This window comes from Taudactylus pleione, unplaced genomic scaffold (assembly GCF_031769625.1).
Source record: "Taudactylus pleione unplaced genomic scaffold, aTauple2 ptg000447l, whole genome shotgun sequence".
Lineage (NCBI taxonomy): Eukaryota > Metazoa > Chordata > Amphibia > Anura > Myobatrachidae > Taudactylus > Taudactylus pleione.
Window position 1 is genome coordinate 3404067 of NW_028284849.1, and position 26144 is coordinate 3430210.

Here is a 26144-nt window from a genome sequence, read left to right on the forward strand (position 1 = left end):
ATGTTTTTTAGGTTTTTTTCTGAGTTTGTATGTAACCTGTGCTAGCGCTAATCTCTACTTTCCATACTGTCAGTTTATACCTTTACCTTTATTTTAATATTCCCTGACATACTAAGGTATAGGTGGTTCATTGTACCTTACATCTCCTATATATTTGTGAGGGCTATCACATACTATATAGCGCAGTTGCACACTACACTGTGCCATATTACACATACTGCAGGGTGCTCACTGCACTGTATCATACTGTGTATTTTATTACTGTTCTGACTATGGCCCGTATTCAATTTGGAGCGTAAAGTCGTTTTTGCGTGTTTTTGGCGAAAACTTTTCGCCGGTGACGTTATTTTCGCCTGGTTGGATTTTACTCCGTATTCCATTTGAAAGACTTTCCGCCTAGGCAGAAAGGCAATGCGATGTAATAGGCGGAAAAGTTTCACCTATGAACAGCAGGCGGAAAAAAGTGCAGAATCGGGGTTTTGGGGTGCAGCGTTGCGGGAACCCCCGTGCAGCCTTCAGACAGGCCCCCAAAGGTAATCTGTGTCAAATGAAAAAAAAAAAAAAGCATAGACACCCCAAAAAAATCACTTTGAATTTGGGGGCGGAAAAAAAATGTTGGGGGACAAAGATAAAAACTAGCGAACTTGACTCTGGGGGGGTCCCCAAGTATGCCCCAGGTGTGTTTTTTTTTTTTTTTTATTGCAGGTGCTTACAGCAGGTGGATTTTTCCAACTTCACTTTAGTAACTTTAAAATATGCTGACCCCCATTTTCAAGTACCCCAAATTTGCTGGGATAAGTTATTTTCTGCAGATAAAACTCCTGAATACTATTCTGCACCACATATAGTAAAACGCTATTGAGCCCTTTTAAAAACACCAAATTCAGCAAGCCAAATCGGGGGGTACCATAGGGAACCCCTATGTCAGAGCATCTTTTGTGGGGTGTCAGGCTGATTTCCCCAAATCTTTCCGCTTGTTTAAGTTTCGCCGGGTGCTGTTTTCGCGTCCTTTCAACTTGATACGGCGAAAAGCGGGCGCACGCGGAAAACAAGAGATATGGTAAGAACTTACCTTTATTATCTCTGTTTCTACGAAGTCCATAGGGTCCACAGGGTTGACCTTGGGGTATAGGTTGGGAACCAAATCCGGGCACCACGCAGTTAAAGCTTTTAGCTCCCAGGATGCACTTGGGTCCACTCTCCCTATAACCCCACCCCCCAGCCAGAGGCACCTCAGTTTGTAAGTAGCCAAAGGCCGGAGGAGGAGAGAAAAAGAGAGAGAAAACTGGAACACTCTAGAACCATACTCACAGAAAAGGAGACGGGAAACCGGTGACCAGTAACACAGCCCATATGAAGCCAGGTGCGTCAGGGCGGGCGCCCTGTGGACCCTATGGACTTCGTAGAAACAGAGATAACAAAGGTAAGTTCTTACCATATCTCTTGTTTTCTACTTCAGGGTCCATAGGGGGTCCACAGGGTTGACCTTGGGGATGTCCCAAAGCAGTTCAACCAAGGGTGGGGACGCTCCTGTGCTGAGAGGAGAATCCGTCGCCAAAAAGGAAGCATCCTGAGAGGCAAAGGAAACCAATGCCTAGAACCTTAAAAAAAGGTTTGGACAGAAGACCACGTGGACACCTAGTAAGGCAAAACAGCCGAGGCGCCACAACGAGCCGCCCACGAGGGTTACATGACCCGAGAAAAAACAAGCCTCAACGACAGAAATGCCTACCTATGGGTAGGCCCCTGAGGAAGACATACGAGGCCATCCAGCCAACATTTCATTATAGGCCGGCCATCGTTTCCTGTGAAAACCAGAAACCGCAGACCACCAATAAGGAGTCCGATTACCATAAGGAACTTGAACGGATCATATAAAGCCAAAGAGGCCGGACCACAGTCAATGAGGCCACACCAGCCGAGAAGACTGGGGACTGAATGGCCGTACCATAAGTTCCAGAATAATATGGAACCTAAAAACCACTCTAAGAAGAAATACAGGGCGAGAGCAACTCACACCCTGACCTGATGCCCTCCAGAAGAGGGAGCCACATGAGAACGCTCCCAATTCAGACACTCTCCTGGTTGATTTAAACACCCTGAGAGAGAGAGAGCTTAAACAATAGACCATGTAATGGCTATCACAACCAGCAGTTCCATTGACTGTCCCCGGACGGAACAAAGAACCACTACTAACTCCCCAGGAGTCCCTAGGGAGGACAAGTGGAGGCATAATCCAGAAAACACTCCAAAGGATGAACTGGATACCAGAGCGGAGCAATTCCATATCTTAACCATACCGACAGTGTAGAGATCCGCACTGTCAGGAAGGCCAGGCCAAGGGTGAAACCCAAGCCAGCCGGAAGGAATGCCAGAATATCTGAAAATCCTGGACACCGGAGGATCGTATCGACAGGTACGATACCATAAGAATTATGTATGCCACAGTCCGTGGCAGATCCCAGCAAAGTCTGGCCTATCTGCTCTAAACATCTCAATGAAGACAGAGCCAGGGAAGCCCTAGGACCACAGTAGGGGCGCAGTCAAAGACAAACGATCCAGGTCCAGGGAAAAACAAGGACCCTGAGACAACAGGTCCAGATAGTGAAGCAGTAGGAACGGAGTATCGATGAGGAGACTCCGAAAATCTCAGTACCAGTGATGTCTGGGACGAACTGGAGCCCCCAGAAGGAAAACCCCTCCGTCTCGAATTAAACTTCCGAAGACCTCGAGGAAGAAGGGAGACCGGAGGACACAGGTACACAAAGTGGAAGGACCACTTCACTGACAAAGAGTCACTGAAGGTAGCTTCAGTACTCCTGGAGCTGGACTGTAACACCGGTAATGTGTGATCAAGTCAGAAGGCCATGAGGATCAATCCCCTCAGGGAGGCCCCCTCTGCTCACCAGGAGTTGAAACCTCTCTTGGAGAAGAGACTAGTCCCCGGGATGCACGTCGCAACAGCTGAGGAAGCCCGCTTCCCAATGGAGAGCTCCGGGAATAAACACTGCAGAGTTGGCCAGGAGAAGACCCTTGGACTATGTCAGAATGGATGACATACCTGACATTGCCACCCAACTACCAGTGTTGCCTAGATGGAAGTCACTGTTGTGACACTGTCGGACTGAACCTATTCAGGTTTACCGTGACATATGGGTTAGGCCAGAGTGAAGGTCCAAGACAGCCTAAAGTATCAACAAGTTAAGTGGCAGGACAGAAACGACAGACGTCCAACTGCCCCGAAACGAATGCGGACCAGACACTGTCTGTAGCAAAGAACACCCTGGACGAGATGGCCATAGCCACCCGGACAGAGACCAACTCGCCTCCGGAGAAAGTATCATCGTTCGAACAGCGATCCGATGGGAAAAACTCGATCCATCTGGAGGGGAGTCAATTATGGCAAGGTCTGGAATGGAACTGAGCACATTCCACCCTACCAAAAGGTAGACACTCTGGTAGACCGCACATCACAAAGAGTAATGACATATGTCGAATGCGTAGATATCCGCACACTCCAAGTTGAAGAGTGGAGATCTTGTCTTACGCCAGAAAAATTCTCAGAGTCTGAGAATCCAGCAGTGCTCCCAGATGAAGAAAACCCTGTGAGGGATGTAGGGAGGACTTTTTCTCCGTTGACTAATTATCTGTGCCGAGAAGAAGCCACGGTTATCCTGACCTGGCGGTAAAGTACCTTGGTGATCCTGCTAAAAGCAGGAGACCGTCCAGAGAAAGGAGCATTCGGATACCCTGAACAGGTGAACTGTCAGAAAATCCATAAGGCTGGTAAACCCCGGTGGAGTTGAGGACAGTCCCAAAAGGCAGAGCCCGAAACTTACAAGTGTTGCTGTGGCACAGCAAACCTGAACCCATGCTGATGAGATGGCTCTGTACGTACCCGTAGGTACGTATCCTGAATACTCAGATATACCCTAAAATCCCCAGGTTCCAAACGTCGGATGATGGAGCATGGACGATTCCACCTGAGTCCAGGCACCGTTGGAATCTGATTCAGGGATTTGAGACAGAGTATAGGCAAATGAGGACCAGTCGGTCACCGCCCCAGAAAGAAAGTAGAACAACCAGTCCCTCACTGAGATAGTGAGGTTGGCCGAAATAGCTCTGCTTACCACAAAGACTGTATAGCTTTCTGGGATTGTAAGGCCCTGATCAGGTCTGAAGAAGGGCCCGTGTAACAATGCCTGTGAGGAGGCTGCCTGAGCAATGAGAGGCCGTTGAGAATCAGTACCTCACTCTGGAAATTCCCCAGATGTAGACCTGTCCCGTCAGGCTGAGGGTATATCCTCAGGTGTAGAAACAGGGTCGTCCGGAAGTCCAGGACTGCTCGGTACTGGATATGGTGGCCCCCATGGAGGCCGACAGCCTAGGAAAAAACAGGCCTTTAGGCTGACCCTGAGGACAAAAAGACTTAACAGAGTTAGTCCGAATGTAGTGGGAGTAGCTAAAGACGGTATCTCCCCATTAGTGATACTGCCAATGATGCAACGATCTTGTCAAGGTCAGGACCAAACAAGATCTTCCCCATGGAAGGAGTGTGCACCTCTGCTTTCCCATAACGCAGCCATAGGGTACTGCGGCGGATACAGACGCCGCCGAAACCCTGAAAGTTAGAAGACCGGCATCCCATGAGGTAATCCCACATATGACCACTGCATATTTTATGTGAGCGGCAAAAGATATTTGAACCTCAGGACGTGTTGGAGGGGAAAAACGTCACAAAAGCATCACCATGCGATGGCCATGGTAGGACGGGCAACAGGCCCTGAAAACGAGTACATTGAATTCAGGCAAAGTTACCACCTACGGATCCGTAAAATCCGTCCAGGCCGGGATGGGAGGCGTATTAATGCCTGTAACCCGATGATTAACATACAAATCCATCCCAGAAGGGGATTTCCATTACTTGTGAGGACCCTCAGGGAATGGGAAACAGGAGGCCTTTGTGACTCCTCGTATCTGGCGACAGCCAGACTCCCGCTATGAGATCCACCCTCTGGGCAGAAAACGGGAGATGTATGATACAGGTGCAGGATCGACATTCTCTATATCCAGAATGAACCTGGCTACCAGCCCCAAAGCAGGGATAATAATACTTGAAATCGGCTCCCCCCATGTGAGAGGGAAAGAGCCGAATATACCATCCAGTTCACGGCAGAGCCACTGGTCAGTAACCACAGGACGTATATCACGCCAATTAGTATTTCTATAAAACAACATCCACCAGGGTGGCCGTTGTGGTAATCCCTGCAAGGGGAATGACAGACCGATGTGGTATCGGAGGTAATTCATGTACTGTGAAAAACCCCGGCGGGGAGCGACAGTCTGTTGCACAGGGGTAAATTGCAAGAAATTGCGAGATACCCCGAGTTCAAAAGGGCAGTATGGTGAAGTAACTCCAAGCGAGTGACGACAATGGGGCCCGCCCGGCGATCCTCAAAGGAGAGGATCCTGAGAAATAAACCGCCCTTTAAGGGGGTCGTGCAAGGGGCCCGGCGCCAGATGGTGCCGCATACATAAACCTTTCTGAGTTAAAATCCTCCGCACTAATTCCTGCAGGCTATGACTTGCAGGATCGCAATAATGGGTGCAGTATCGTGTGCAATCTCCTGGTCAGATATATCTGACTATCTTGACGGAAATATTAAGCAGCGCCATACCGGTCCTGACTGACGCTAAGATTAGCTGCAGGGACCCATTATCAGCGTATGCAACTCACAGTTCCATCTAAAATATGGCAACGTGCAGCACGCAACAGTATGTGACAAACCTCACAGATATTAACAAATATATATATGTGAGGTCTCAGAACCACCCCAGGTACACCTGTATTAGGGCAGATAAAGAAAAGGGATAGATATACACTGACAGGTGAGAGAAAAAGCAGACAGTCAGCACTAGCAAAAGTCACATACAATGCAGAAAAATATATATACATACATAAGCATGACATATAATATACTGCACAATGTCGCTACATTCAACTGCCCAGATTCAGTGTCTGGGAAGGCTATAGCGCTGTGTACACTCACCCAAATGGCCAGGTACGCAGGGGGACTGGGCTCACTGACATCCTAAGAGTTCTGCAGCACCACAGAGAGATAATGGCCGCTGGAGACCTCAGAAGAAGCGTGGCCCGCGGAGGAAGCAGCTCAGCGACGCCAGACTGTATTATTGAAAGGCGCGCTGAGCTGAGGGGAGGAGCCGCTAGACAGGGAAGGCTTCCTCCCCTGGCTAGCAATTAACCCCCCGGGATGCCGGCTCCCGCTGCCGCTATAATCCCTGGTGGGCTGTGGACACGCGGGGTATGCCTCCATGGAGGGGGAGCCCGCCGCCACCGCTAGCGCCTCCGGTCTGTCCCCAGAGACCGGAGGCATAAGGCTGCATATTCACACGTGGATCACCGCAAGCGGTGACCACGCGACTTACCTGTCCCCGTCGATCCGGCAGCAGCCCAGGGATTCCTCCAGAGCCCGGCTAGTACAGACTCTGGGGTCCCGCTGCGATCCCCAGATCTGTACTGGCGTCGCAGCGCCGGCGGGGTGTAGGAGCGGCAGCTCAGACGTCCATTGGACAGTCTGATGCTGCCGCTCTGAAGAGTAGTAAAAAATAATAAAATAAAACTCTTTTAAGCTTAGGGGCTGCTAAGCAGCCCCCCTGCAGTAACGGTGACCCAACTCCGGCCGGGCACCAACTTAAACTGAGGTGCCTCTGGCTGGGGGGTGGGGTTATAGGGAGAGTGGACCCAAGTGCATCCTGGGAGCTAAAAGCTTTAACTGCGTGGTGCCCGGATTTGGTTCCCAACCTATACCCCAAGGTCAACCCTGTGGACCCCCTATGGACCCTGAAGTAGAAAGTGTTTTCTTAAAAAACACACGATGTAGGCGGAAAGTCCGGCAGGTGAAAAGTCCGGGACTTTTCGCCTCAAATTGATTACGGGCCTATGTCTGGCAGAGGAAAGAATAACAAGCAGCCTGATACTGCTCCTCCTACTCTGGTGTCCTGTAAGTCCTGCTCAGCGGCCTTAGCCCCAGAGGACCTCACTCAGGATGGTCTTTGTACTAATTGTTACACAGCCTCAGGCCCCTCAGCTACAGTGTCTCCTCCTCATGACCCATCCTGGGCTGCCTTTTCTCAGGTGCTGGCAAAGATTGCGGACCACTTAGCAGTCCCCGTGGTAGCCCCCCTCCTGTGGGATGACCACAGCAGGTACTCCCTGCAAATCCTTTGCCTCCCCAATTGGTAGACGTACTGTCTACCTCAGTACAGAGGGCCTGATTCAGAGGCGCTCGTAAGCGGCCGCTCGTTCGCTCCGAGCGATGTTCGCACAACTGCGTATGGGTTGTAATACGCATGCGCGAACCAGTCATTGCAGTCGGAAATTGTGTGCTCGCAAAATAGCGAGTGCCTGCTATTTTGAGTGACAGGATGAGGCGTTTGTGGGTGGTAAGAGGGGAAGGTGCTTGAAAACGGGGAGTGGAGATCCGAATGCAGGCGTGCCAAACGGTCAAAACAGGCGTTTTAAGGGTGTGCATAATTAACAAAACAGCGTCATCGACCACATCACTTGGTTGTCTTTTAGCTTGAACTGCTCACATGATTGCGGTATGAAAATCCAACCACAAGCACTGCGAGCAGTTCATACGCCTTTTCGATGTACTCGATTAATCTAATAAATAGCGGAGATGACGTAGGATGCGAGCGGCCAGGGGGCGTTTTATAAAAAATAGCGAGCGCATGTTTCGTTCACTCGTTCAGACATAGAGGCGTCAACAGACCGCAAAGAGCGAGCGCTCTATTTAAATTTCCGCCCACTTTTTCTGAGCGAGCGCAAATAGCGTCCGGCTCTGAATCAGGCCCAGAGTTTGGCTAATACCTTTACAGTTTTTCAGCAAATGCTGCAAAAGGAAAAGCCTTTTCCTACTAAGCCTACTAAATGTGCGGTGTTATCTTCCCAGTCCACCCAGTTATCTGGTTCTGATAGATCATCTGGGGAGGCAGAAGACGCAGATCTCTCTCACTCTCAGGAGACGAGGAGCCACCCTCTAAATTAAATATACCTGGTCTCGTGAAGAGGAAGAACCTGCTCCTAAGAAAAAAACAACCACTTTTTATAAACAACAAAAGGTCGTTTTACCAGAGTTCCCTCGCTCTGACCAGCCCATCACATGAGTGAAGCTTGGAATAGGCCTGGTAAAAAGTTCAAATTCTGAAACATTTAAGTTCCTTTTCCCCTCTTCCGGCTACTGATTGCACTAAATGGGAAGTTCCCCCCGGCAGTGGATTCTCATGTAACACGTCTGGTTAAGAATGCCACCTTGCCCATCCGTACTGCAACCTCCTTGAAGGAGACCACAGATAGACATATAGAAGCTTGTCACAAGTCCATACACTCTTACAGGAGCTATTACTCGTCCTGCTAGGACTATGGCCTGGGTGGCAAAAGCCATTGAGTAATGCCCACAAAGAAAACCAGCTAATACTTAACTTAAACCCCGCGTCCGCTGCCGTCCACGTCCAGTCCGCTCGGCTGCTCATCTGCACTATGGGAGAGACGTCATGACATCTCTCCCAGAGTGCATTGCGTGAGCCGGAGGCCCGGAGCTCATGCATGAGCTCCAGTCTCCGACTACCACTGCGGGAGGTGGAGCCGGGCACCAGCTGGTTGCACTCTCAGCGATCGCCTGGCAAATGGATCCTCCCTCCGGCGCCGGGTTAGGTTACCGGACGAGGCGGAACTGGTTCCGTCTCCTCCGGCCCACTTTAACCCCGATGGGTGTGGGGGGCCCTTCACGTGTGTGGGCCCAGGGATGACCACCACTGTCAACGACATCCCCCCCCCCCCCTTGTTAATCCGGCCCTGGGTACGCGGTCAGGTAGCTCTTAAAGTTATTTCCACAGTGAAAGCAAAGAGATTGTATTGCCCATGCTGACAGCCCGGGAAATATTCCATAACATTTAGCTTTTTCTATATTGTCTCTTATATCGATCTGTTATCTTTATATAATATCAATATTTTATTTTCTCCTCCTTCTTTTAGTTTTTGAGTCTCACCGAGGAAGATTTGAATAAATTTGAATCCCTAACAATGGGAGCGAAGAAGAAGCTGAAGACTCAGCTGGAGTTGGAGAAGTGAGTGTGGTCGTCTGACGCGTTAACCCTTTCCTCCCCCGTACAATTCCATTGTTATGCACATTTGTGGTGGTGACTAAGCCGCGCATCTCGTGGACTAGCTGTTACTTTACATCCATTTGTTGATGTCATTTAGCAGCGACGGGAGAAAGGCCGGCCGGTGGCGGCTCCTGGCAGCCAGAGCAGAACTATAACACTGGGGGGGATGCAAGCGGGAAACCGGCTGAAGCGATCCCGACAGCCGGCTTCCCGACCGCTTTATCCCGGCGTGAGTTCAATGACAGGCGTCCATATCTAGACTCCAGTCATTCTCCCGACGCCGGGAGACAGGCGCCCAGCATCCCGATCGAAGGGTTAGGCACCCCCCCCCCCGGGAGGGCTAGGGTTAGGCTAGGGGAAGGGCGGGTTAGGCTTAGGCACCCCCCCGGGGGACTTAGGGTTAGGCACCCCCCCGGGGGACTTAGGGTTAGGCACCACCCCGGGGGACTTAGGGTTAGGCAGCGGGGAAGGGGGGGGGTTAGGGTTAGGCACTTCCAGGGGGGATTAGGGTTAGGCAGCCCCCCGGGGGACTTAGGGTTAGGCAGCGGGGAAGGGGGGGGTTAGGCACTTCCATGGGGGTTCAGGGTTAGGCACTTGGGGGGGAGAGGTTAGGGTTAGGCACCCCTTAGGGGGGTTAGGTTAGTTATTACTTACCAGAGGACGATCGGGATTTCCAGCGCTGCCTGGCTGCCGCTGCCGGAATCTGTTCATCTGTCGGGCTGCCGCTGCCATGCGGCCGGCGGTATTTCATACCGATTCCCACTGGGGAACAGTCAATCTGTTGCCAGGGATTTAAGAGTCTATTTCGATTTCATTTTGTGCTCCTGATCATGAATATGCCATGCTTATTTTTCAATGGGCTCTAGTTTTTTTGAGATATGCAAATTTATGAAAAATGTAATTAAACAATGTTAAAAATAGTTAGATAATTTTTTTTTTATTCCCGTTAAATTTGAAGCTATGTAGGATTTTCTTTTGTGTTCTTGTTGCGGGCAGTCCCTCTGCAGACTCCTACAGTAATCGGCCATCATGTGCCGATCCCACATTCATTCATATCTTTCTTTCATTACCTGAATATCCTGGTGGAACCATTCACCCTGTTTTTCGCTTTAATCTCCTAGATTGGACGAGAAGTGATCTAAATGGCTGTACAAAAAATCTACTTTAATACTCATGTTGGCAGCTACTTTCTCGAAACATTTTAGCATGTTGTGGACTAATTCATGATAGTTTTCTGCCTTGTGATTGCCTAAAATTTTTTTGAATGACGGACACATAACTCAGCCATGCTTCAGATTCTGTTTCAGTCATAGATGTGGTCAAATTTGGATCCTTCACCAGTTTCCGTATCCGTGGGCCGTCAAAAATTCCTGCCTTTCATTTTTCAATACTAATATACGTGAAACAATCGCCTGACTTGTCCAATGCTTTTACAAATTGTTTCATTAAACCCAGTTTGATATGGAGAGGCGGCAGAATGATTTTTTTTTTCCTGTCAATGAAGGGCTCGTGAATGATGTTGGCTTCTCCTACAGTTATAACTTCTCTTGGAGGCCATACGGTTTGTCAGTGCTGTTGTTTTGCACGACTATCCCATAAGCATTTGTGACAAGGATACTTACTATATCCACTTTGCTGCCCAAGAAGAAAGTTTACCATTTTTAAACAAACAGGACCACTGATGCTGAGAATAAGCAATTTTTTCTAAGACTAACTGGATATTTTCATACTGTTCTTTAAGTTTTGTTGAATGACCGATAGGAATCCAACGCAAATGTATTCCCATTGTGCAGTAATGCGCATTTTAAGCTCCTTTTAGAACTATCCAAAAAGGGTTTATACTCTAACCATGGAGACCAAGGGGTACATTTACTAAATTGAGAGTTTTTAGAAGAGAAGTTGCCCATAGCAACCAATCAGATTCTGCTTAACATTTAACTAGCACCTTCTAGAAAATAATAGCTAGAATCTGAATGGTTGCTATGGGCAACATCTCTTCTAAAACTCTCACTTCTAAAAACTCTCACTTTAGTAACTTTACCCCCAAGTGTTAATGAAATTAGAAGGCTTGTTGGTAGAGTAGGTTAAGAGGTCTCCCATGGAAAGATAGTAACTGCTTTTCTTTTCGATGAATCCAAGTCATGAATTAAATCGTTTAGTTCCTTTTGAGAAAATTTGTTTGGAGTAGAGGAACTTTCTTCAAACTCCCTTTCATGTGTGTTGTCACTTGCACTGGATGAAATTAACATTTCCAAATCATCACATTCAACTTCGCACAAAGAACTGAATGACTGTACAGGTAATTATTCGCTATGTGGTATCGGTTGTTTTGCAGAATTCATACTTGGGTATTCCCATTTGCGTTTCTTCACATATACAGCACAGAAATAGCAGTCACTCAAGTGATCTTTTGGCTCACACCACATCATAGGTGTGCCGAAATTAAGTCCTTTTCGATCCCCTTTAGTCCAATTGCGGAGTGATTCCACACAGGTTTTACAAACTTTGTGAGGCACCCAAAACTTGTCTTGCTGGCTTATGCGACGTCCAAAATAAGCCTGATACGCTTGTTTTACGAATAGTTATATTTTTTACTTCTTTTGCAACACTGTATTTGGGACAAATATAACAAAAAACATCAGGGTTGTTAGTACACCGTGTCCGAGAAGAACTCCTTTTTACAGCAAATATCGTATTGTTTCACACACTCAGTGCTAACTCCCAACAAAAGCCGAGGACGTACTGAACAAAACAAGCCCAAAGGGCAGGACATTGGTTGTGGTGGGGCAGAGAGAGGGGGCGGAACAAGGAACAGGAGGTGCGCTAGGGGCGTCATGCGGTCCTCTCCGTTGCTCCTCTCTGTATGCTGGGAGGAGGCGTGGCTGTGGTCTGAGGATGTCCCAGCAGTGCATTGCTCCTCTCTGTATGCTGGGAGGAGGCGTGGCTGTGGTCTGAGGATGTCCCAGCAGGCTCAGCAGTGCATTGCTCCTCTCTGTATGCTGGGAGGAGGCGTGGCTGTGGTCTGAGGATGTCCCAGCAGTGCATTGCTCCTCTCTGTATGCTGGGAGGAGGCGTGGCTGTGGTCTGAGGATGTCCCAGCAGTGCATTGCTCCTCTCTGTATGCTGGGAGGAGACGTGGCTGTGGTCTGAGGATGTCCCAGCAGTGCATTGCTCCTCTCTGTATGCTGGGAGGAGGCGTGGCTGTGGTGTGAGGATGTCCCAGCAGTGCATTGCTCCTCTCTGTATGCTGGGAGGAGGCGTGGCTGTGGTCTGAGGATGTTCCAGCAGTGCATTGCTCCTCTCTGTATGCTGGGAGGAGGCGTGGCTGTGGTCTGAGGATGTCCAAGCAGTGCATTGCTCCTCTCTGTATGCTGGGAGGAGGCGTGGCTGTGGTCTGAGGATGTCCCATGCTCCTCTCTGTACGCTGGGAGGAGGCGTGGCTGTGGTCTGAGGATGTCCCAGCAGGCTCAGCAGTGCATTGCTCCTCTCTGTATGCTGGGAGGAGGCGTGGCTGTGGTCTGAGGATGTCCCAGCAGTGCATTGCTCCTCTCTGTATGCTGGAAGGAGGCGTGGCTGTGGTCTGAGGATGTCCCAGCAGTGCATTGCTCCTCTCTGTATGCTGGGAGGAGGCGTGGCTGTGGTCTGAGGATGGCCCAGCAGGCTCAGCAGTGCATTGCTCCTCTCTGTATGCTGGGAGGAGGCGTGGCTGTGGTCTGAGGATGTCCCAGCAGTGCACTGTATGCTGGGAGGAGGTGTGGCTGTGGTCTTAGGATGTCCCAGCAGTGCATTGCTCCTCTCTGTATGCTGGGAGGAGGTGTGGCTGTGGTCTTAGGATGTCCCAGCAGGCTCAGCAGTGCATTGCTCCTCTCTGTATGCTGGGAGGAGGCGTGGCTGTGGTCTGAGGATGTCCCAGCAGTGCATTGCTCCTCTCTGTATGCTGGGAGGAGGCGTGGCTGTGGTGTGAGGATGTCCCAGCAGTGCATTGCTCCTCTCTGTATGCTGGGAGGAGGCGTGGCTGTGGTCTGAGGATGGCCCAGCAGGCTCAGCAGTGCATTGCTCCTCTCTGTATGCTGGGAGGAGGCGTGGCTGTGGTCTGAGGATGTCCCAGCAGTGCACTGTATGCTGGGAGGAGGTGTGGCTGTGGTCTTAGGATGTCCCAGCAGTGCATTGCTCCTCTCTGTATGCTGGGAGGAGGTGTGGCTGTGGTCTTAGGATGTCCCAGCAGGCTCAGCAGTGCATTGCTCCTCTCTGTATGCTGGGAGGAGGCGTGGCTGTGGTCTGAGGATGTCCCAGCAGTGCATTGCTCCTCTCTGTATGCTGGGAGGAGGCGTGGCTGTGGTGTGAGGATGTCCCAGCAGTGCATTGCTCCTCTCTGTATGCTGGGAGGAGGCGTGGCTGTGGTCTGAGGATGTCCCAGCAGGCTCAGCAGTGCATTGCTCCTCTCTGTATGCTGGGAGGAGGCGTGGCTGTGGTCTGAGGATGTCCCAGCAGTGCATTGCTCCTCTCTGTATGCTGGGAGGAGGCGTGGCTGTGGTCTGAGGATGTCCCAGCAGTGCATTGCTCCTCTCTGTATGCTGGGAGGAGACGTGGCTGTGGTCTGAGGATGTCCCAGCAGTGCATTGCTCCTCTCTGTATGCTGGGAGGAGGCGTGGCTGTGGTGTGAGGATGTCCCAGCAGTGCATTGCTCCTCTCTGTATGCTGGGAGGAGGCGTGGCTGTGGTCTGAGGATGTTCCAGCAGTGCATTGCTCCTCTCTGTATGCTGGGAGGAGGCGTGGCTGTGGTCTGAGGATGTCCAAGCAGTGCATTGCTCCTCTCTGTATGCTGGGAGGAGGCGTGGCTGTGGTCTGAGGATGTCCCATGCTCCTCTCTGTACGCTGGGAGGAGGCGTGGCTGTGGTCTGAGGATGTCCCAGCAGGCTCAGCAGTGCATTGCTCCTCTCTGTATGCTGGGAGGAGGCGTGGCTGTGGTCTGAGGATGTCCCAGCAGTGCATTGCTCCTCTCTGTATGCTGGAAGGAGGCGTGGCTGTGGTCTGAGGATGTCCCAGCAGTGCATTGCTCCTCTCTGTATGCTGGGAGGAGGCGTGGCTGTGGTCTGAGGATGGCCCAGCAGGCTCAGCAGTGCATTGCTCCTCTCTGTATGCTGGGAGGAGGCGTGGCTGTGGTCTGAGGATGTCCCAGCAGTGCACTGTATGCTGGGAGGAGGTGTGGCTGTGGTCTTAGGATGTCCCAGCAGTGCATTGCTCCTCTCTGTATGCTGGGAGGAGGTGTGGCTGTGGTCTTAGGATGTCCCAGCAGGCTCAGCAGTGCATTGCTCCTCTCTGTATGCTGGGAGGAGGCGTGGCTGTGGTCTGAGGATGTCCCAGCAGTGCATTGCTCCTCTCTGTATGCTGGGAGGAGGCGTGGCTGTGGTGTGAGGATGTCCCAGCAGTGCATTGCTCCTCTCTGTATGCTGGGAGGAGGCGTGGCTGTGGTCTGAGGATGGCCCAGCAGGCTCAGCAGTGCATTGCTCCTCTCTGTATGCTGGGAGGAGGCGTGGCTGTGGTCTGAGGATGTCCCAGCAGTGCACTGTATGCTGGGAGGAGGTGTGGCTGTGGTCTTAGGATGTCCCAGCAGTGCATTGCTCCTCTCTGTATGCTGGGAGGAGGTGTGGCTGTGGTCTTAGGATGTCCCAGCAGGCTCAGCAGTGCATTGCTCCTCTCTGTATGCTGGGAGGAGGCGTGGCTGTGGTCTGAGGATGTCCCAGCAGTGCATTGCTCCTCTCTGTATGCTGGGAGGAGGCGTGGCTGTGGTGTGAGGATGTCCCAGCAGTGCATTGCTCCTCTCTGTATGCTGGGAGGAGGCGTGGCTGTGGTCTGAGGATGTCCCAGCAGTGCAGATCCTCTCTGTATGCTGGGAGGAGGCGTGGCTGTGGTCTGAGGATGTCCCAGCAGTGCATTGCTCCTCTCTGTATGCAGCCACGCCGCCTCCCAGCATTAGTGAGGAGGTATGAATGTGTTATGTGTCTCTCATGTGACCACCAGCTACGTTATCACAATTAAAACTAATTCTTGTTATTGTTGGAAGACGGTAGTTGTTAATAAAGTAAAACTAAGTAGATTCTGTAAAGTAAAGTGGCCTAGACTAGTACTTCAAGTGGAGAAAATAAACGAGTGTTACAATATTTCTACTTCAGGGTCCATAGGGGGTCCACAGGGTTGACCTTGGGTATAGGTTGGGAACCAAATCCGGGCACCACGCAGTTAAAGCTTTTAGCTCCCAGGATGCACTGGGTCCACTCTCCCTATAACCCCACCCCCAAGCCAGAGGCACCTCAGTTTAAGTTGGTGCCCGGCCGGAGTCGGGTCACCGTTAGCGCAGGGGGAGCTGATTAGCAGCCCCTAAGCTTATTTTATTTTTTTAGGGACAAAGTTTTTTCATGGACTTTGGACTCTTCAGAGCGGCAGCGTCGGACTGTCCATAGGACGTCTAAGCTGCCGCTCCGTCACCCCGCTGGCGCTGAGACGCCAGTACAGATCTGGGGATCTCAGCGGGACCCCAGAGTCTGTACTAGCCGGACTCTGCGGGCGCCCAGGACTGCTGCCGGATCCACGGGGAGCAGGTAAGGTCGCGGATCACCGCTTGCGGTGATCCGCGCATTTCAAATGCAGTCATGTGCCTCCGGTCTCAGGGGACAGACCGGAGGCGCCGGCAGTGGCGGCGGGCCCCCCATACCCCGTGTGTCCACTAGACCACCAGGGACTTAACGATCGGAGCAGGGAGCCGGCGTCCCGGGGGTTAATAGCCGGCCAGGGGAGGCAGCCTTCCCTGTTACAGCGGCTCCTCCCCTCAGCTCAGCGCGCCTTTCAGTATCCATAGTCTGGCGTCGCTGAGCTGCTTCCTCCGCGGGCCACGCTTCCTCTGAGGTCTCCAGCGGCCATTTTATCTCTGTGGTGCAGCAGAAATCTCTCAGGATGGCAGTGAGTCCAGTCCCCCTGCGTACCTCACCATCAGGTCAGTGTACACAGCGCTGTAGCCTTCCCAGACACTGAATCTGGGCAGTTGAATGCAGTGTAATAGTGCAGTATATTATATGACATGTTTATGTATATATGTATATATCTGCATTGTATGTGACTTATGCTAGTGCTGACTGTACTTTATTCTCTCACCTGTCAGTGTATATCTATCCCTTTTCTTTATCTGCCCTAATACAGCTGTACTTAGGGTGGTTCTGAGACCTCACATTTATATACTTGTTAATATTTGTGTGGTTTGTCACATACTGTTGCGTGCTGCACGTTGCCATATTTTAGATGGAACTGTGTGTTGCATACGCTGAAAATGGGTCCCTGCAGCTATTTTTGGCATCAGTCAGGACCAGTATAGTGCTGCTTAATATTTCCGCCAAGATGGGTCAGATATGTCTGACCAGGAGATAGAGCGTTATACTGCACCCATTTTTACTATCCTGCAAGTCATGTGCTGCAGGTGTTAGTGCGGAGGATTTGACTCATAAAGGGTTCTGTATGTGGCGTCATCTGGTGCCGGCCTCTTTCACGACCCCCTTGGGCGGTTTGTTTTCTCGGGATCCTCTCAATTGCGGATCGCCGGGCGGGCCCCATTGTTGTACCTCACTTGGGGTTACTTCACCATACTGCCCTTTTCATCTCAGGGTATCTCGCAGCTTCTTGCACTCTTCCCCTGTGACACAGACTACCGCTCCCTGCAGGGGTTTTTCGCAGTATATGAATTCCCCCTGGTGCCACAATAGTCTGTCATTCTCCTTGCAGGGATTACCACAACAGCCACCCTGGGTGGATGTCGTTTTCTACGAAACGCTAATTGGCGTGGTTGACGCCCTGTGGTTACTTCCCAGTTGGCTCTGCCGTGAACTGGGTACTGTTCGGGGCTCTTTCCCTCTTACACGGGGGGAAGCCTATTTCAGGTATTATTATCCCTGCTTTAGGGCTGGTAGCAGGTCCATTCTGGTTAGAGTGAATGTTGACCTGCACCTGTATCATACACCCTCAGTATTGCGTGCCTTCGGGTTACCTGTTGCTGACTAGCGGGTGGATCGCATAGCGGGACTCTGGCTGTTGCCAGATAGGAGGTGTTACAACAGTGTTTGGCCTCCTGTCCCAAATTCCCTGAGGGTCATCACGAGCCCCTCCTGGGGGGGATGGGCGTGTTACTCGTCTGATTACAGACGTTACTACGCCTCCCATTCCTGCGTGGTCGGATTCTTCGGATCCGTAGGTGGTAACTCTGCCTGAAATCAGTATACTTGCTTTCAGGAGTTGTTACCCATCCTACCATGGCTATAGCATGGTTGGTTAATACTATTGCATATTGGGTTGATGCATTTGTAACGTTTTTTCCCCTCCAACACGTCGGGGGTTCAAATGTATTTGGTCGCTCATGTAATATATGCAGTTGTCATAGGTGGACATGCCTATATTGGATACCAGTCTCCTAACTTTCAGAGTTCCGGCTGCGACTGTATCCTCCGTAATACCCTATGGCTGCGCTCTGAGAATGCAGAGGTGCAGATACCATCTTTAGGGTTGATATTGTTTGGTCCTGACCTTGACAAGATTGTAGTAACATTGGCAGTATTACTAACGACAAGTTTACCGCTTTCAGCTATGCACACTACAAGGCCTCAGACTAAGTCTGTTAAGTCTTTTTTGTCCTCTCGGTCAGCCTAAAGGTCTGTTTCTTCGTAGACTGTCGGCATCTACAAGGGCCGACATATCCAGTACCGAGCAGGCCTGGACTGCCAGCCGATCCTGCTTCTGAACCTACGGATATCTCTTCAGTCTGACGGGACAGGCCTACAACTGGGAGATACCGATTTTCTCAGTTCGCCCGGTATTAGTGTCAAGTTGCCGCGGCTACGTGGGTAGGAGGGTACGCCCTCTTTACAAGGGCCTTACAGATCCAGAAAGCTATGCAGTTGTTGCGGTAAGCGGAGCTAATTGGGCCATCCCCACTATCTCAGTGAGGGACTGGTTGTTCTATTTTCTTTCTGGTGCGGTGGCTGAATGGTCCTCTTTGGCCTGTTCTCTGTCTCAATTCCCTGAACCAGTTCCTAAAGCTACCTGGGCTCAGGAGGAAATCCCTATGCTCCATCATACGATGTTTGGAACCTGGGGACTTTAGGGTATCACTGGATATACAGGACGCGTGCCTACGGGTACTTACAGAGACCTTTCCTCAGCATGGGCTGAGGTTTGCTGTATCACAGCAACACTTACAATTTTTCGGGCTCTGCCTGTTGGGACTGTCCTCAGCCCCACAGGGGTTTACCAGCGTTTTGGATTTTCTGACAGTTCTTCTGTTCAGTATATCCCAATGCTCCTGTACCTGGACGGCCTCCTGCTCTTAGCGGGATCACCGGGGTACTTTACGGCCAGGTCAGGATGACTGTGGCTTCTTCAGGGTGCAGACGTTTAATCAACGGGGAAAAAGTCCTCCCTGCATCCCTCTCTGGGTATTCTTCATCTAGGATCCCTGCTGGATTCTCAGAATCTGAGAATTCTTCTGGCGTAAGACGGAATCTCCTCTCTTCCATTAGGAGTACATGGTTGTCTGCGCAGTCGACAGATGTCTTTACACTCTGGGATGCATGGTGGAATGGGCTCAGTTCCATTCCAGGCCTTTCCATAATTGGCTCATCTCCAGATGGAATGAGTTTTTTCTGTCGGATAACTGTTCAAACGATGATGCTCTCTCCGGAGGCAAGTCGGTCCCTGTCCGGGTGGCTATGGCCATCTCGTCCAGGGTTTTCTTTGCTAGGGACAGTGTCTGGACCGAATCCTTTTCAGTGCAGTTGGACGTCTGTCGATTCCACCCTGTCAATTAACTTACTCTGGCATAACTCTTGTTTCCCGGTGAACCTGAAAAGGTTCAGTCCGACAGGGTCAGGACAGTGGCTTCCTTTTTAGCAACACTGTTCGTTGGGTGGCAATGACAGGTATGTCACATATTCGGACATAGTCCGAGGGTCTCCTCCCGACCATCTCGGCAGCGTTCATTTCAGGAGCTCTCCATTGGGAAGCGGGAGTCCTCAGCCGTCACGACGTGCATCCCGGGGACTAGTCTCTTCCCCAAGAGAGGTTTCATCTCCTGGTGAGCAGGGGGGGCCCCCCTGAGGTGACCCTCCTGGCCTTCTGACTTTATCACACTAGGGTGTTACAGTTCAGCTCTGGGGATTCTGAAGCAAACTTCAGCGACTCTTTGTCGGTGAAGTGGTCCTTCCACTTTGTGTACCTGTGTTCTCCGGTCTCCCTTCTTCCTCGAGGTCTTTGGAAGTGTTTTCAATCGAGACGGAGATGCTTTCCTGCTGGTGGCTCCTGATTGCCCCAGATGTCAGGGGTACTTGGATCTTCGGAGTCTCTACATCGATACTCCATCCCTGATGCTTCACTGCCCGGACCTGTTGTCTCAGGGTCCTTGGTTTTGCCTTGGACCTGGGTCGTTTGTCTTTGACTGTGTCCTTACAGTGGTCTTACGGCTTCCCTGGCTTTGTCATCGTTGGAATGATTAGAGCACATGGATCAGCTTTTGCTGGGACCTACCACAAACTGTGGCAGCCATAAATCTTATGGTATTGTACCTGTCGATACAATCCTCCGGTGTCCAGGATTTCCAGATATTCTGGCATTCCTTCCGGCTGGCTTGGGTTTCACACTTGGCCTGGTCTTCCTGACAGTGCGGATCTCTACACTGTCAGTATGGTTAAGATATGGAATTGCTTCACTCTGGTATCCAGTTCATCCTTTGGAGTGTTTTCTTGATTATGCCTCCATTTGTCCTCCCTAGGGACTCCTTGGGAGTAAGTAGTGGTTCTTCGTTACCTCCGGGGACAGTCAATGGAACCGCTGGTTGTGATAGCCATTACATGGTCTATTGCTTAGGCTCTCTCTTTCTCTCAGGGTGTTTATATCAACCAGGAGAGTGTCTGAATTGGGAGCGTTCTCATGTGGCTCCCTCTTCTGGAGGGCATCATGTCAGGGTGGGAGTTGCTCTCGCCCTGTGTTTCTTCTTAGTGGTTTTCAGGTTCCATATTATTCTGGAACTTATGGTACGGCCATTCTGTCCCCAGTCCTCTCGGCTGGTGTGGCCTCATTGACTGTGGTCTGGCCTCTTTGGATTTATGTGATCCGTTCAGGTTCCTTACGGAAATCGGACTCCTTATTGGTGGTCTGAGATTTCTGGTTTTCACAGGAAAGGATGGCCGGCCTATAACCAAATGTTGACTTGGATGGCCTCGTAGGTCTTCCTCAGGGGCCTACCCATGGGTAGGCCTTCCTGTTGTTGATGCTTGTTTTTTCTCGGGCCATGTGACCCTCGTGTGCGGCTCGCTGTGGCGCCTCGGCTGTTTTGCCTTACTAGGTGGCCACGTGGTCTTCTGTCCACACCTTTTTAAGGTTCTAGGCATTGGTTTCCTTTGCCTCTCAGGATGCTTCCTTTTTGGCGACGGATTCTCCTCTCAGCACAGGAGCGTCCCCACCCTTGGTTGAACTGCTTTGGGACATCCCCAAGGTCAACCCTGTGGACCCCCTATGGACCCTGAAGTAGAAAACAAGAGATATGGTAAGAACTTACCTTTGTTATCTCTGTTTCTACGAAGTCCATAGGGTCCACAGGGCGCCCGCCCTGACGCACCTGGCTTCATATGGGCTGTGTGGCTGGTCACCGGTTTTCCGTCTCCCATTTCGGTGAGTATGGTTATTGAGTGTTCCAGTTTTCTCTCTCTTTTTCTCTCCTCCTCCGGCCTTTGGCTACTTACAAACTGAGGTGCCTCTGGCTTGGGGGTGGGGTTATAGGGAGAGTGGACCCAGTGCATCCTGGGAGCTAAAAGCTTTAACTGCGTGGTGCCCGGATTTGGTTCCCAACCTATACCCAAGGTCAACCCTGTGGACCCTATGGACTTCGTAGAAACAGAGATAACAAAGGTAAGTTCTTACCATATCTCTTGTTTTTATTAATTTGAAAAGTGGAGCCAATTCAGCGAAGATCTAATGTGGAAATAGGACCTGCGAGTACTCTCACCCATCTTACATCCTTGGCTAGAATAAAATATATGTTTTGTTCCCCAGTGTAATTGGTTTCCTGGTGCGAGTGACAGGAAATTAGACACCATGAAATGTGAGCAATAAGGAATCGGTGTGCCCCCCCCCCCCCATTAATGTATGTTAGCTGGTTTTGGCCTCTTTGTTGGGGGACATTTAAAGGATCACGGTATAAAAAGTGAGTGAACCCTGATAGATCTCCGGGGACTGTACACTTTGCATGTCTTTATTTCATGACCTCTATATTCTGTTCTGCAGAGAGAAGTCTGAGAAAAGGTGTCTGAACCCAACGCCATGTACTTTCCCTAGCGGCGGCATTGCCAGAGTCCCCCCTACTAGTCATGTGGGTCCTGTCCAAAACGTGCTCTGCAACCACTCTACAGGTAAGCCTAAGCTGCTACACCGAGGAAACCTCTGCCCAGGAAATACATCCTGGCTGCCAACCTCTGCATTCGGACATGCTCAGAAGCTGGTTGCTATTAGCAACTGTAACTTTTATCCCTGTGCACATTGAGCAAGTTTTCCAGCGTGCTCCCCTGTTGTGGTGTAAACTCCCACTTAGTCAGAGCAGCCGTGTCATACCCTGACAGCGCTTCATTCCTCTTGTGTGTGACATTCCGCCATTGCCCATTATAGGCCTGATTCAGAGGCGGCCACCTGTCTGAGACTTTATGCAGATATAAAGTCCTTTCCTGGTGTACATCCCTGCGTCCGAGTGTGCAAGGAATGAGACGCCCACTGCCAGCGTCCGTACACGTAATAATACCTATTGGCGCGTCCTTAAATTGCGCCAACTGACGCATCATCAAAACATGCACCAGCCCTATTGGAGGTGCAGTTGCGCTGTAAGAGTATGGACTCATAAGTGAGCAATAGAGCGTTTGTGCTGACACGCCCATAGGACGGACCGCCTCTGTGCACGCGCTAAGACGCCTTCCTGTAACCGCCCGTTAACACACATTTTCAGTGCGCTTCTCCCTGCGAGTCTGTGTGGGCGCAATCGGATGCATGCCCGCGTCAATTTAAATGCCTGCGCAGTAGCTAATAAAATCACTCCTCTGTGTCTGACATTGGCAGTGCCTCCACCTCTGATCGGGCATTATCCTGCGTGACTTATGACTGGTGAGATCTGTGGTTTGTTTGGGGACTCTGATAAATAGGGCTTATTACAATAGTGATCCGTTCCTCGTGATCCTCTGTAGTGTCATCCAGCTGTTCTATTGACAAATGTCTGATGCTTATTCTAGAACTGTCTGTAGCTGTAGAGCCCAGAACTTCTCAGATGCCCCAAGATGGCAGCTCGCTGTCCGAGTACTCCAGTTCCCCATCCAGTCCGATGGGAATCCAGATGCGAGAAGAGAGCTCTGATAGCGCGGAGGAAATGGATAGACGTAAGAAAACCGTCCTCATGTCGTCATTTAAAAAAAAAAAAAAAAATGTTGTGACCGGTAATTATATGCTTTATATTTTTTTCTAGGTCTCGGAAGACACATGGATTGCTCAGAGAGAGATAAGTCTGTCTTGTTGGTGAATCACTTCACATCGAGTTCAGTTCGTCCAACAGCTCAGGTTTTACCCGTTCAAAACGACAGCGGATCCAGCCCTTCAGGCCACCACCCATTGCCCCTTCACATCATAGCCGGGGGACCCTCTCGCATGTCTCCAATCCACATGGTGAACACCTTGCACAAATCGGACAGAGGCAGCGCCGAGATAAAGCTGCTCCAGTCCTCCGCACACCCACACCTGTCCTCAGAAGAGCGGAGTAAAGCTTCAGCTGGACACAGAGGTGGCATTAAAATAGAGAAGAGTTTTGGCAATGTGCTTCTCGACGTCAAGGCCTCACCGAGTGCGCTACAATCTGGTCCGGTCCTCTCGATAATGCCTGATAGCGGCACCATGCAGCAGACTGTTAGCTTCGGTGTACGAGCCAAAGTAGGAAGCTCTGTAGCGGGGGAGAGGACAATAAAGTCAGCTCAGCAACCAGCGCTTATGGTGGAAAGCAGCACTCCCACCACCATGGCCTCCACTCCAGTCTTCCCCGTGACTCGCACACCTGTAAAACTTCTTGTGTCCTCGGCGGATTCTGCAGCTGTCGGACAAATGACGTGTACTAGTGTCTCCCCGGCAATAATAAACCCCAGGAATGTTATTTATACAGCAAATACCAAAGTTGCCTTTTCTGCTATGAGTGGCATGCCTGTAACCCAACTGCCAGGCAACTTCTGTGCCAACAGCAATGCGTCATCCAGCAACCACGCCTCTACGTCCTATACCAACGTGGCAAATCTCCCCAGTTGCCCGGTGCCCAGTTCAAGCCCTACCATCTCTCCCACCTCTGACAGCAGTTATTACAGCTGCGGCGGTAACACGCCAACAGTGAACATTCAGATTTCCAACCAGACTCCAAGCCACCAGCATATGCACCTCCACCACCACCACCAGCAGCAGTCTGGGTGCACGGTTTGCAGCTCGTGTGGCTGCAGTGGGAGCTGTGGATCAGGTGGCGTGGCTGTCAATTATGGCAACTATTTTCAGCATCACTTTTCCGCTCCCTCGATGTTCCCATTTTCCCTCATGCCCTTTAGCGCAGTGTGCAATAACGGGTACATTAACACCCAGCAATACAACAACAGCGCCACGTTTCCTGTGGTCCACACACCGTACAGTAGCAGCCTGAACTCGGACTCCATGCTTACGGGACAGCCTAGCTTCTCCTTGCCTCCAATGCAGAACTTTATAACTGGCACGGCAGGGGTGTACCAGCCTCAGGGGATAATGGGAACCATTAATGGCACAGCGCACAAAAAGAGTGGGAACATTTCATGTTATAATTGTGGGGTCAGTGGCCACCGAGCTCAGGATTGTAAGCAGCCATCAATGGACTTTAATCAGCAAGGTAAAGTCTTCACAGGTGGGAATTCATTGCCAGTTATAACCTTGCCAGCAGATTTCAGCTTGTGGCCTGTATGAGGCTGTATAAAGTGTTCAGTAAGCAGAGGGGGCCCCCTCACCCCCCGAGTGATGTGAAGTGCTGCATTGTTTGAGTTAGAATCTTTTACCCCCCCTCTTTGGATGGCAAAACGCAACAATTTGTTCTGTATCTGTACCGTGCCAGGCCCCCACCGTGCCAGGCTCCCTAAGGCCAGCTTTCACTTGTGGTTTCCATTCACATTTATATTGAAGTTATACCATAGAACTACGCAATCTTAATGTGAACCTCTTGAAAGCGTGATTTGTGTTTTGTAACTGTATCATATTTCAGCAGGTAATAAAGTGTATTTAGAATAATTGAAGTACAGAAGTTATGAAAGGTTTGCTTTAACATACGCAGAAATAGCATATATGTCAAGATTGCAGGAACACATAGGAGGGAATTCCATTCCATGCGGCCATGCCAGGTTGTGCATATATCAGCCACTTACAGTAGTTCCAACATTGCAAGTTTCCATTCGTACTTCTGAGGGGTGCTAGGGAACATGTTGGACGCAATCTGCCTTTCCGGGATGGCACATCATGCTGAAGCCAATTCATTGAATTATTTCCCCCCCCCCTCCTCGACCTGTGGGTTAGCACAAAAATCACCGTCCTTGGAATGGAAAGCCTTATAGCACCAGCGGATTATGGTTAATGAATTCACTGCACAAGCAGATACATATTTTTTTCCCTTTTTAATTATACACTATTTTGGGACTGCAGTGAAAAATATTTGATATTTATAGATCGAATGCTACAAAAGTGGGATCTGCAACAACCGTTACATGTTTACGCATATAAATGGCATAAGGGCGCGGATTCTTGAACAGTACACAAGTCCATGGAATCACAAATCCATATATCTTAAATAAGGGGGTTACGTGCATACACGCAAACCATAATCATCATGCCTGTTGTATGTATATGGTAGTGGGCTATAGCGCTGCTAAAAGTAAACTAGAGGTCTTTATATCTTGGATAATGTCATTTTTATATTTATTTATTTATTTTTATGAAATTTATTTTTTTTTAATTGCAATATTAGCTCCCCCCAAAGTGATGCCGTTATATGTGAAATCATCGCCGCTGGCATTTTAAACATTTTTTACTACTTTTTCAAAATAATGAAAACTATCCTCTGTTTCTAAATATGTTGTTTTCATCTAAATTTAATGGGGTAGAAACCCCATTGCTGCGCTGCGATATTTCCTTAGGGCTGGGGCAGAAGAAGGTTGTACCTGGTCACATGTCGTCCCAAGAGCAAATGTGAGCCAATCGCATGACGCTATTCATTTTGCGCCGGGGTCACGGTTTTCATGCCATTGTAATTGGCTTCATTCCCCAGTGATGTCAATTTCTCTAATGCATTATTATGTTTAATATTAAAGCGAGTGTAGGCGAAGTGTCTGCTCTAAGTATGTCCCAGACAAATTAAATAAATGGAACAGTTACATCTAATATTTTATATATCTTTAATGTGTCCAGGACAAATGACTTCAACCCTCATATATTGTTTCTCATTTATGCAGGTACTTACCGTCTTAAATACGCTCCGCCTTCGGAAGGCTTGGACTCTGCAGATTGACCCTCCTACCACTTTGATTTATCGAAGATGTGGCCCTGTGTGGTCTCCCAGTGACCGTAATACTACGTCACTTGTAAAGGTGCTTTAGTTTACCCAGGCTGAAGTGACATAATCTTAACGACAATGTTTCTATATTGCCAAATTCTGCTTCAAAGGATATCCTTCTATCTTCTCTACAACATTATGAGCCTGGCCTGAGTAAACATCACATTTTGTAGACCGTAAAGAAAGATTTGTTTTACTGATTTTAGGATTTTTACTTTTTTTTTTTTTTTAATCAATATATAACCCTAAAAGGGCAGCTACAGTAAATGTCATGGTAAAGTAATAATCCTGG

The 26144-nt window shown here is 50.0% G+C and overlaps 1 protein-coding gene across 3 annotated transcripts in view; it reads left to right on the forward strand.

Moving 5' to 3' along the window:
* The window catches only part of ZCCHC14 (zinc finger CCHC-type containing 14), a 60105-nt gene extending 34209 nt beyond the window's left edge, over positions 1 to 25896 (forward strand). For 2 of the 3 annotated variants that reach the window (XM_088448015.1, XM_088448016.1), the window contains exons 10-13: positions 9059 to 9150; positions 21505 to 21629; positions 22494 to 22637; positions 22724 to 24747. In XM_088448015.1, coding sequence (XP_088304141.1) covers positions 9059 to 9150; positions 21505 to 21629; positions 22494 to 22637; positions 22724 to 24219 — 1857 coding nt within the window. In that variant the 3' untranslated portion in view covers positions 24220 to 24747. Of the gene's footprint in view, positions 1 to 9058; positions 9151 to 21504; positions 21630 to 22493; positions 22638 to 22723; positions 24748 to 25751 lie in introns of those variants that run through there. The other variant, XM_088448018.1, reaches the window with a different exon arrangement.
* The last annotated feature ends 248 nt before the right edge of the window (positions 25897 to 26144 follow it).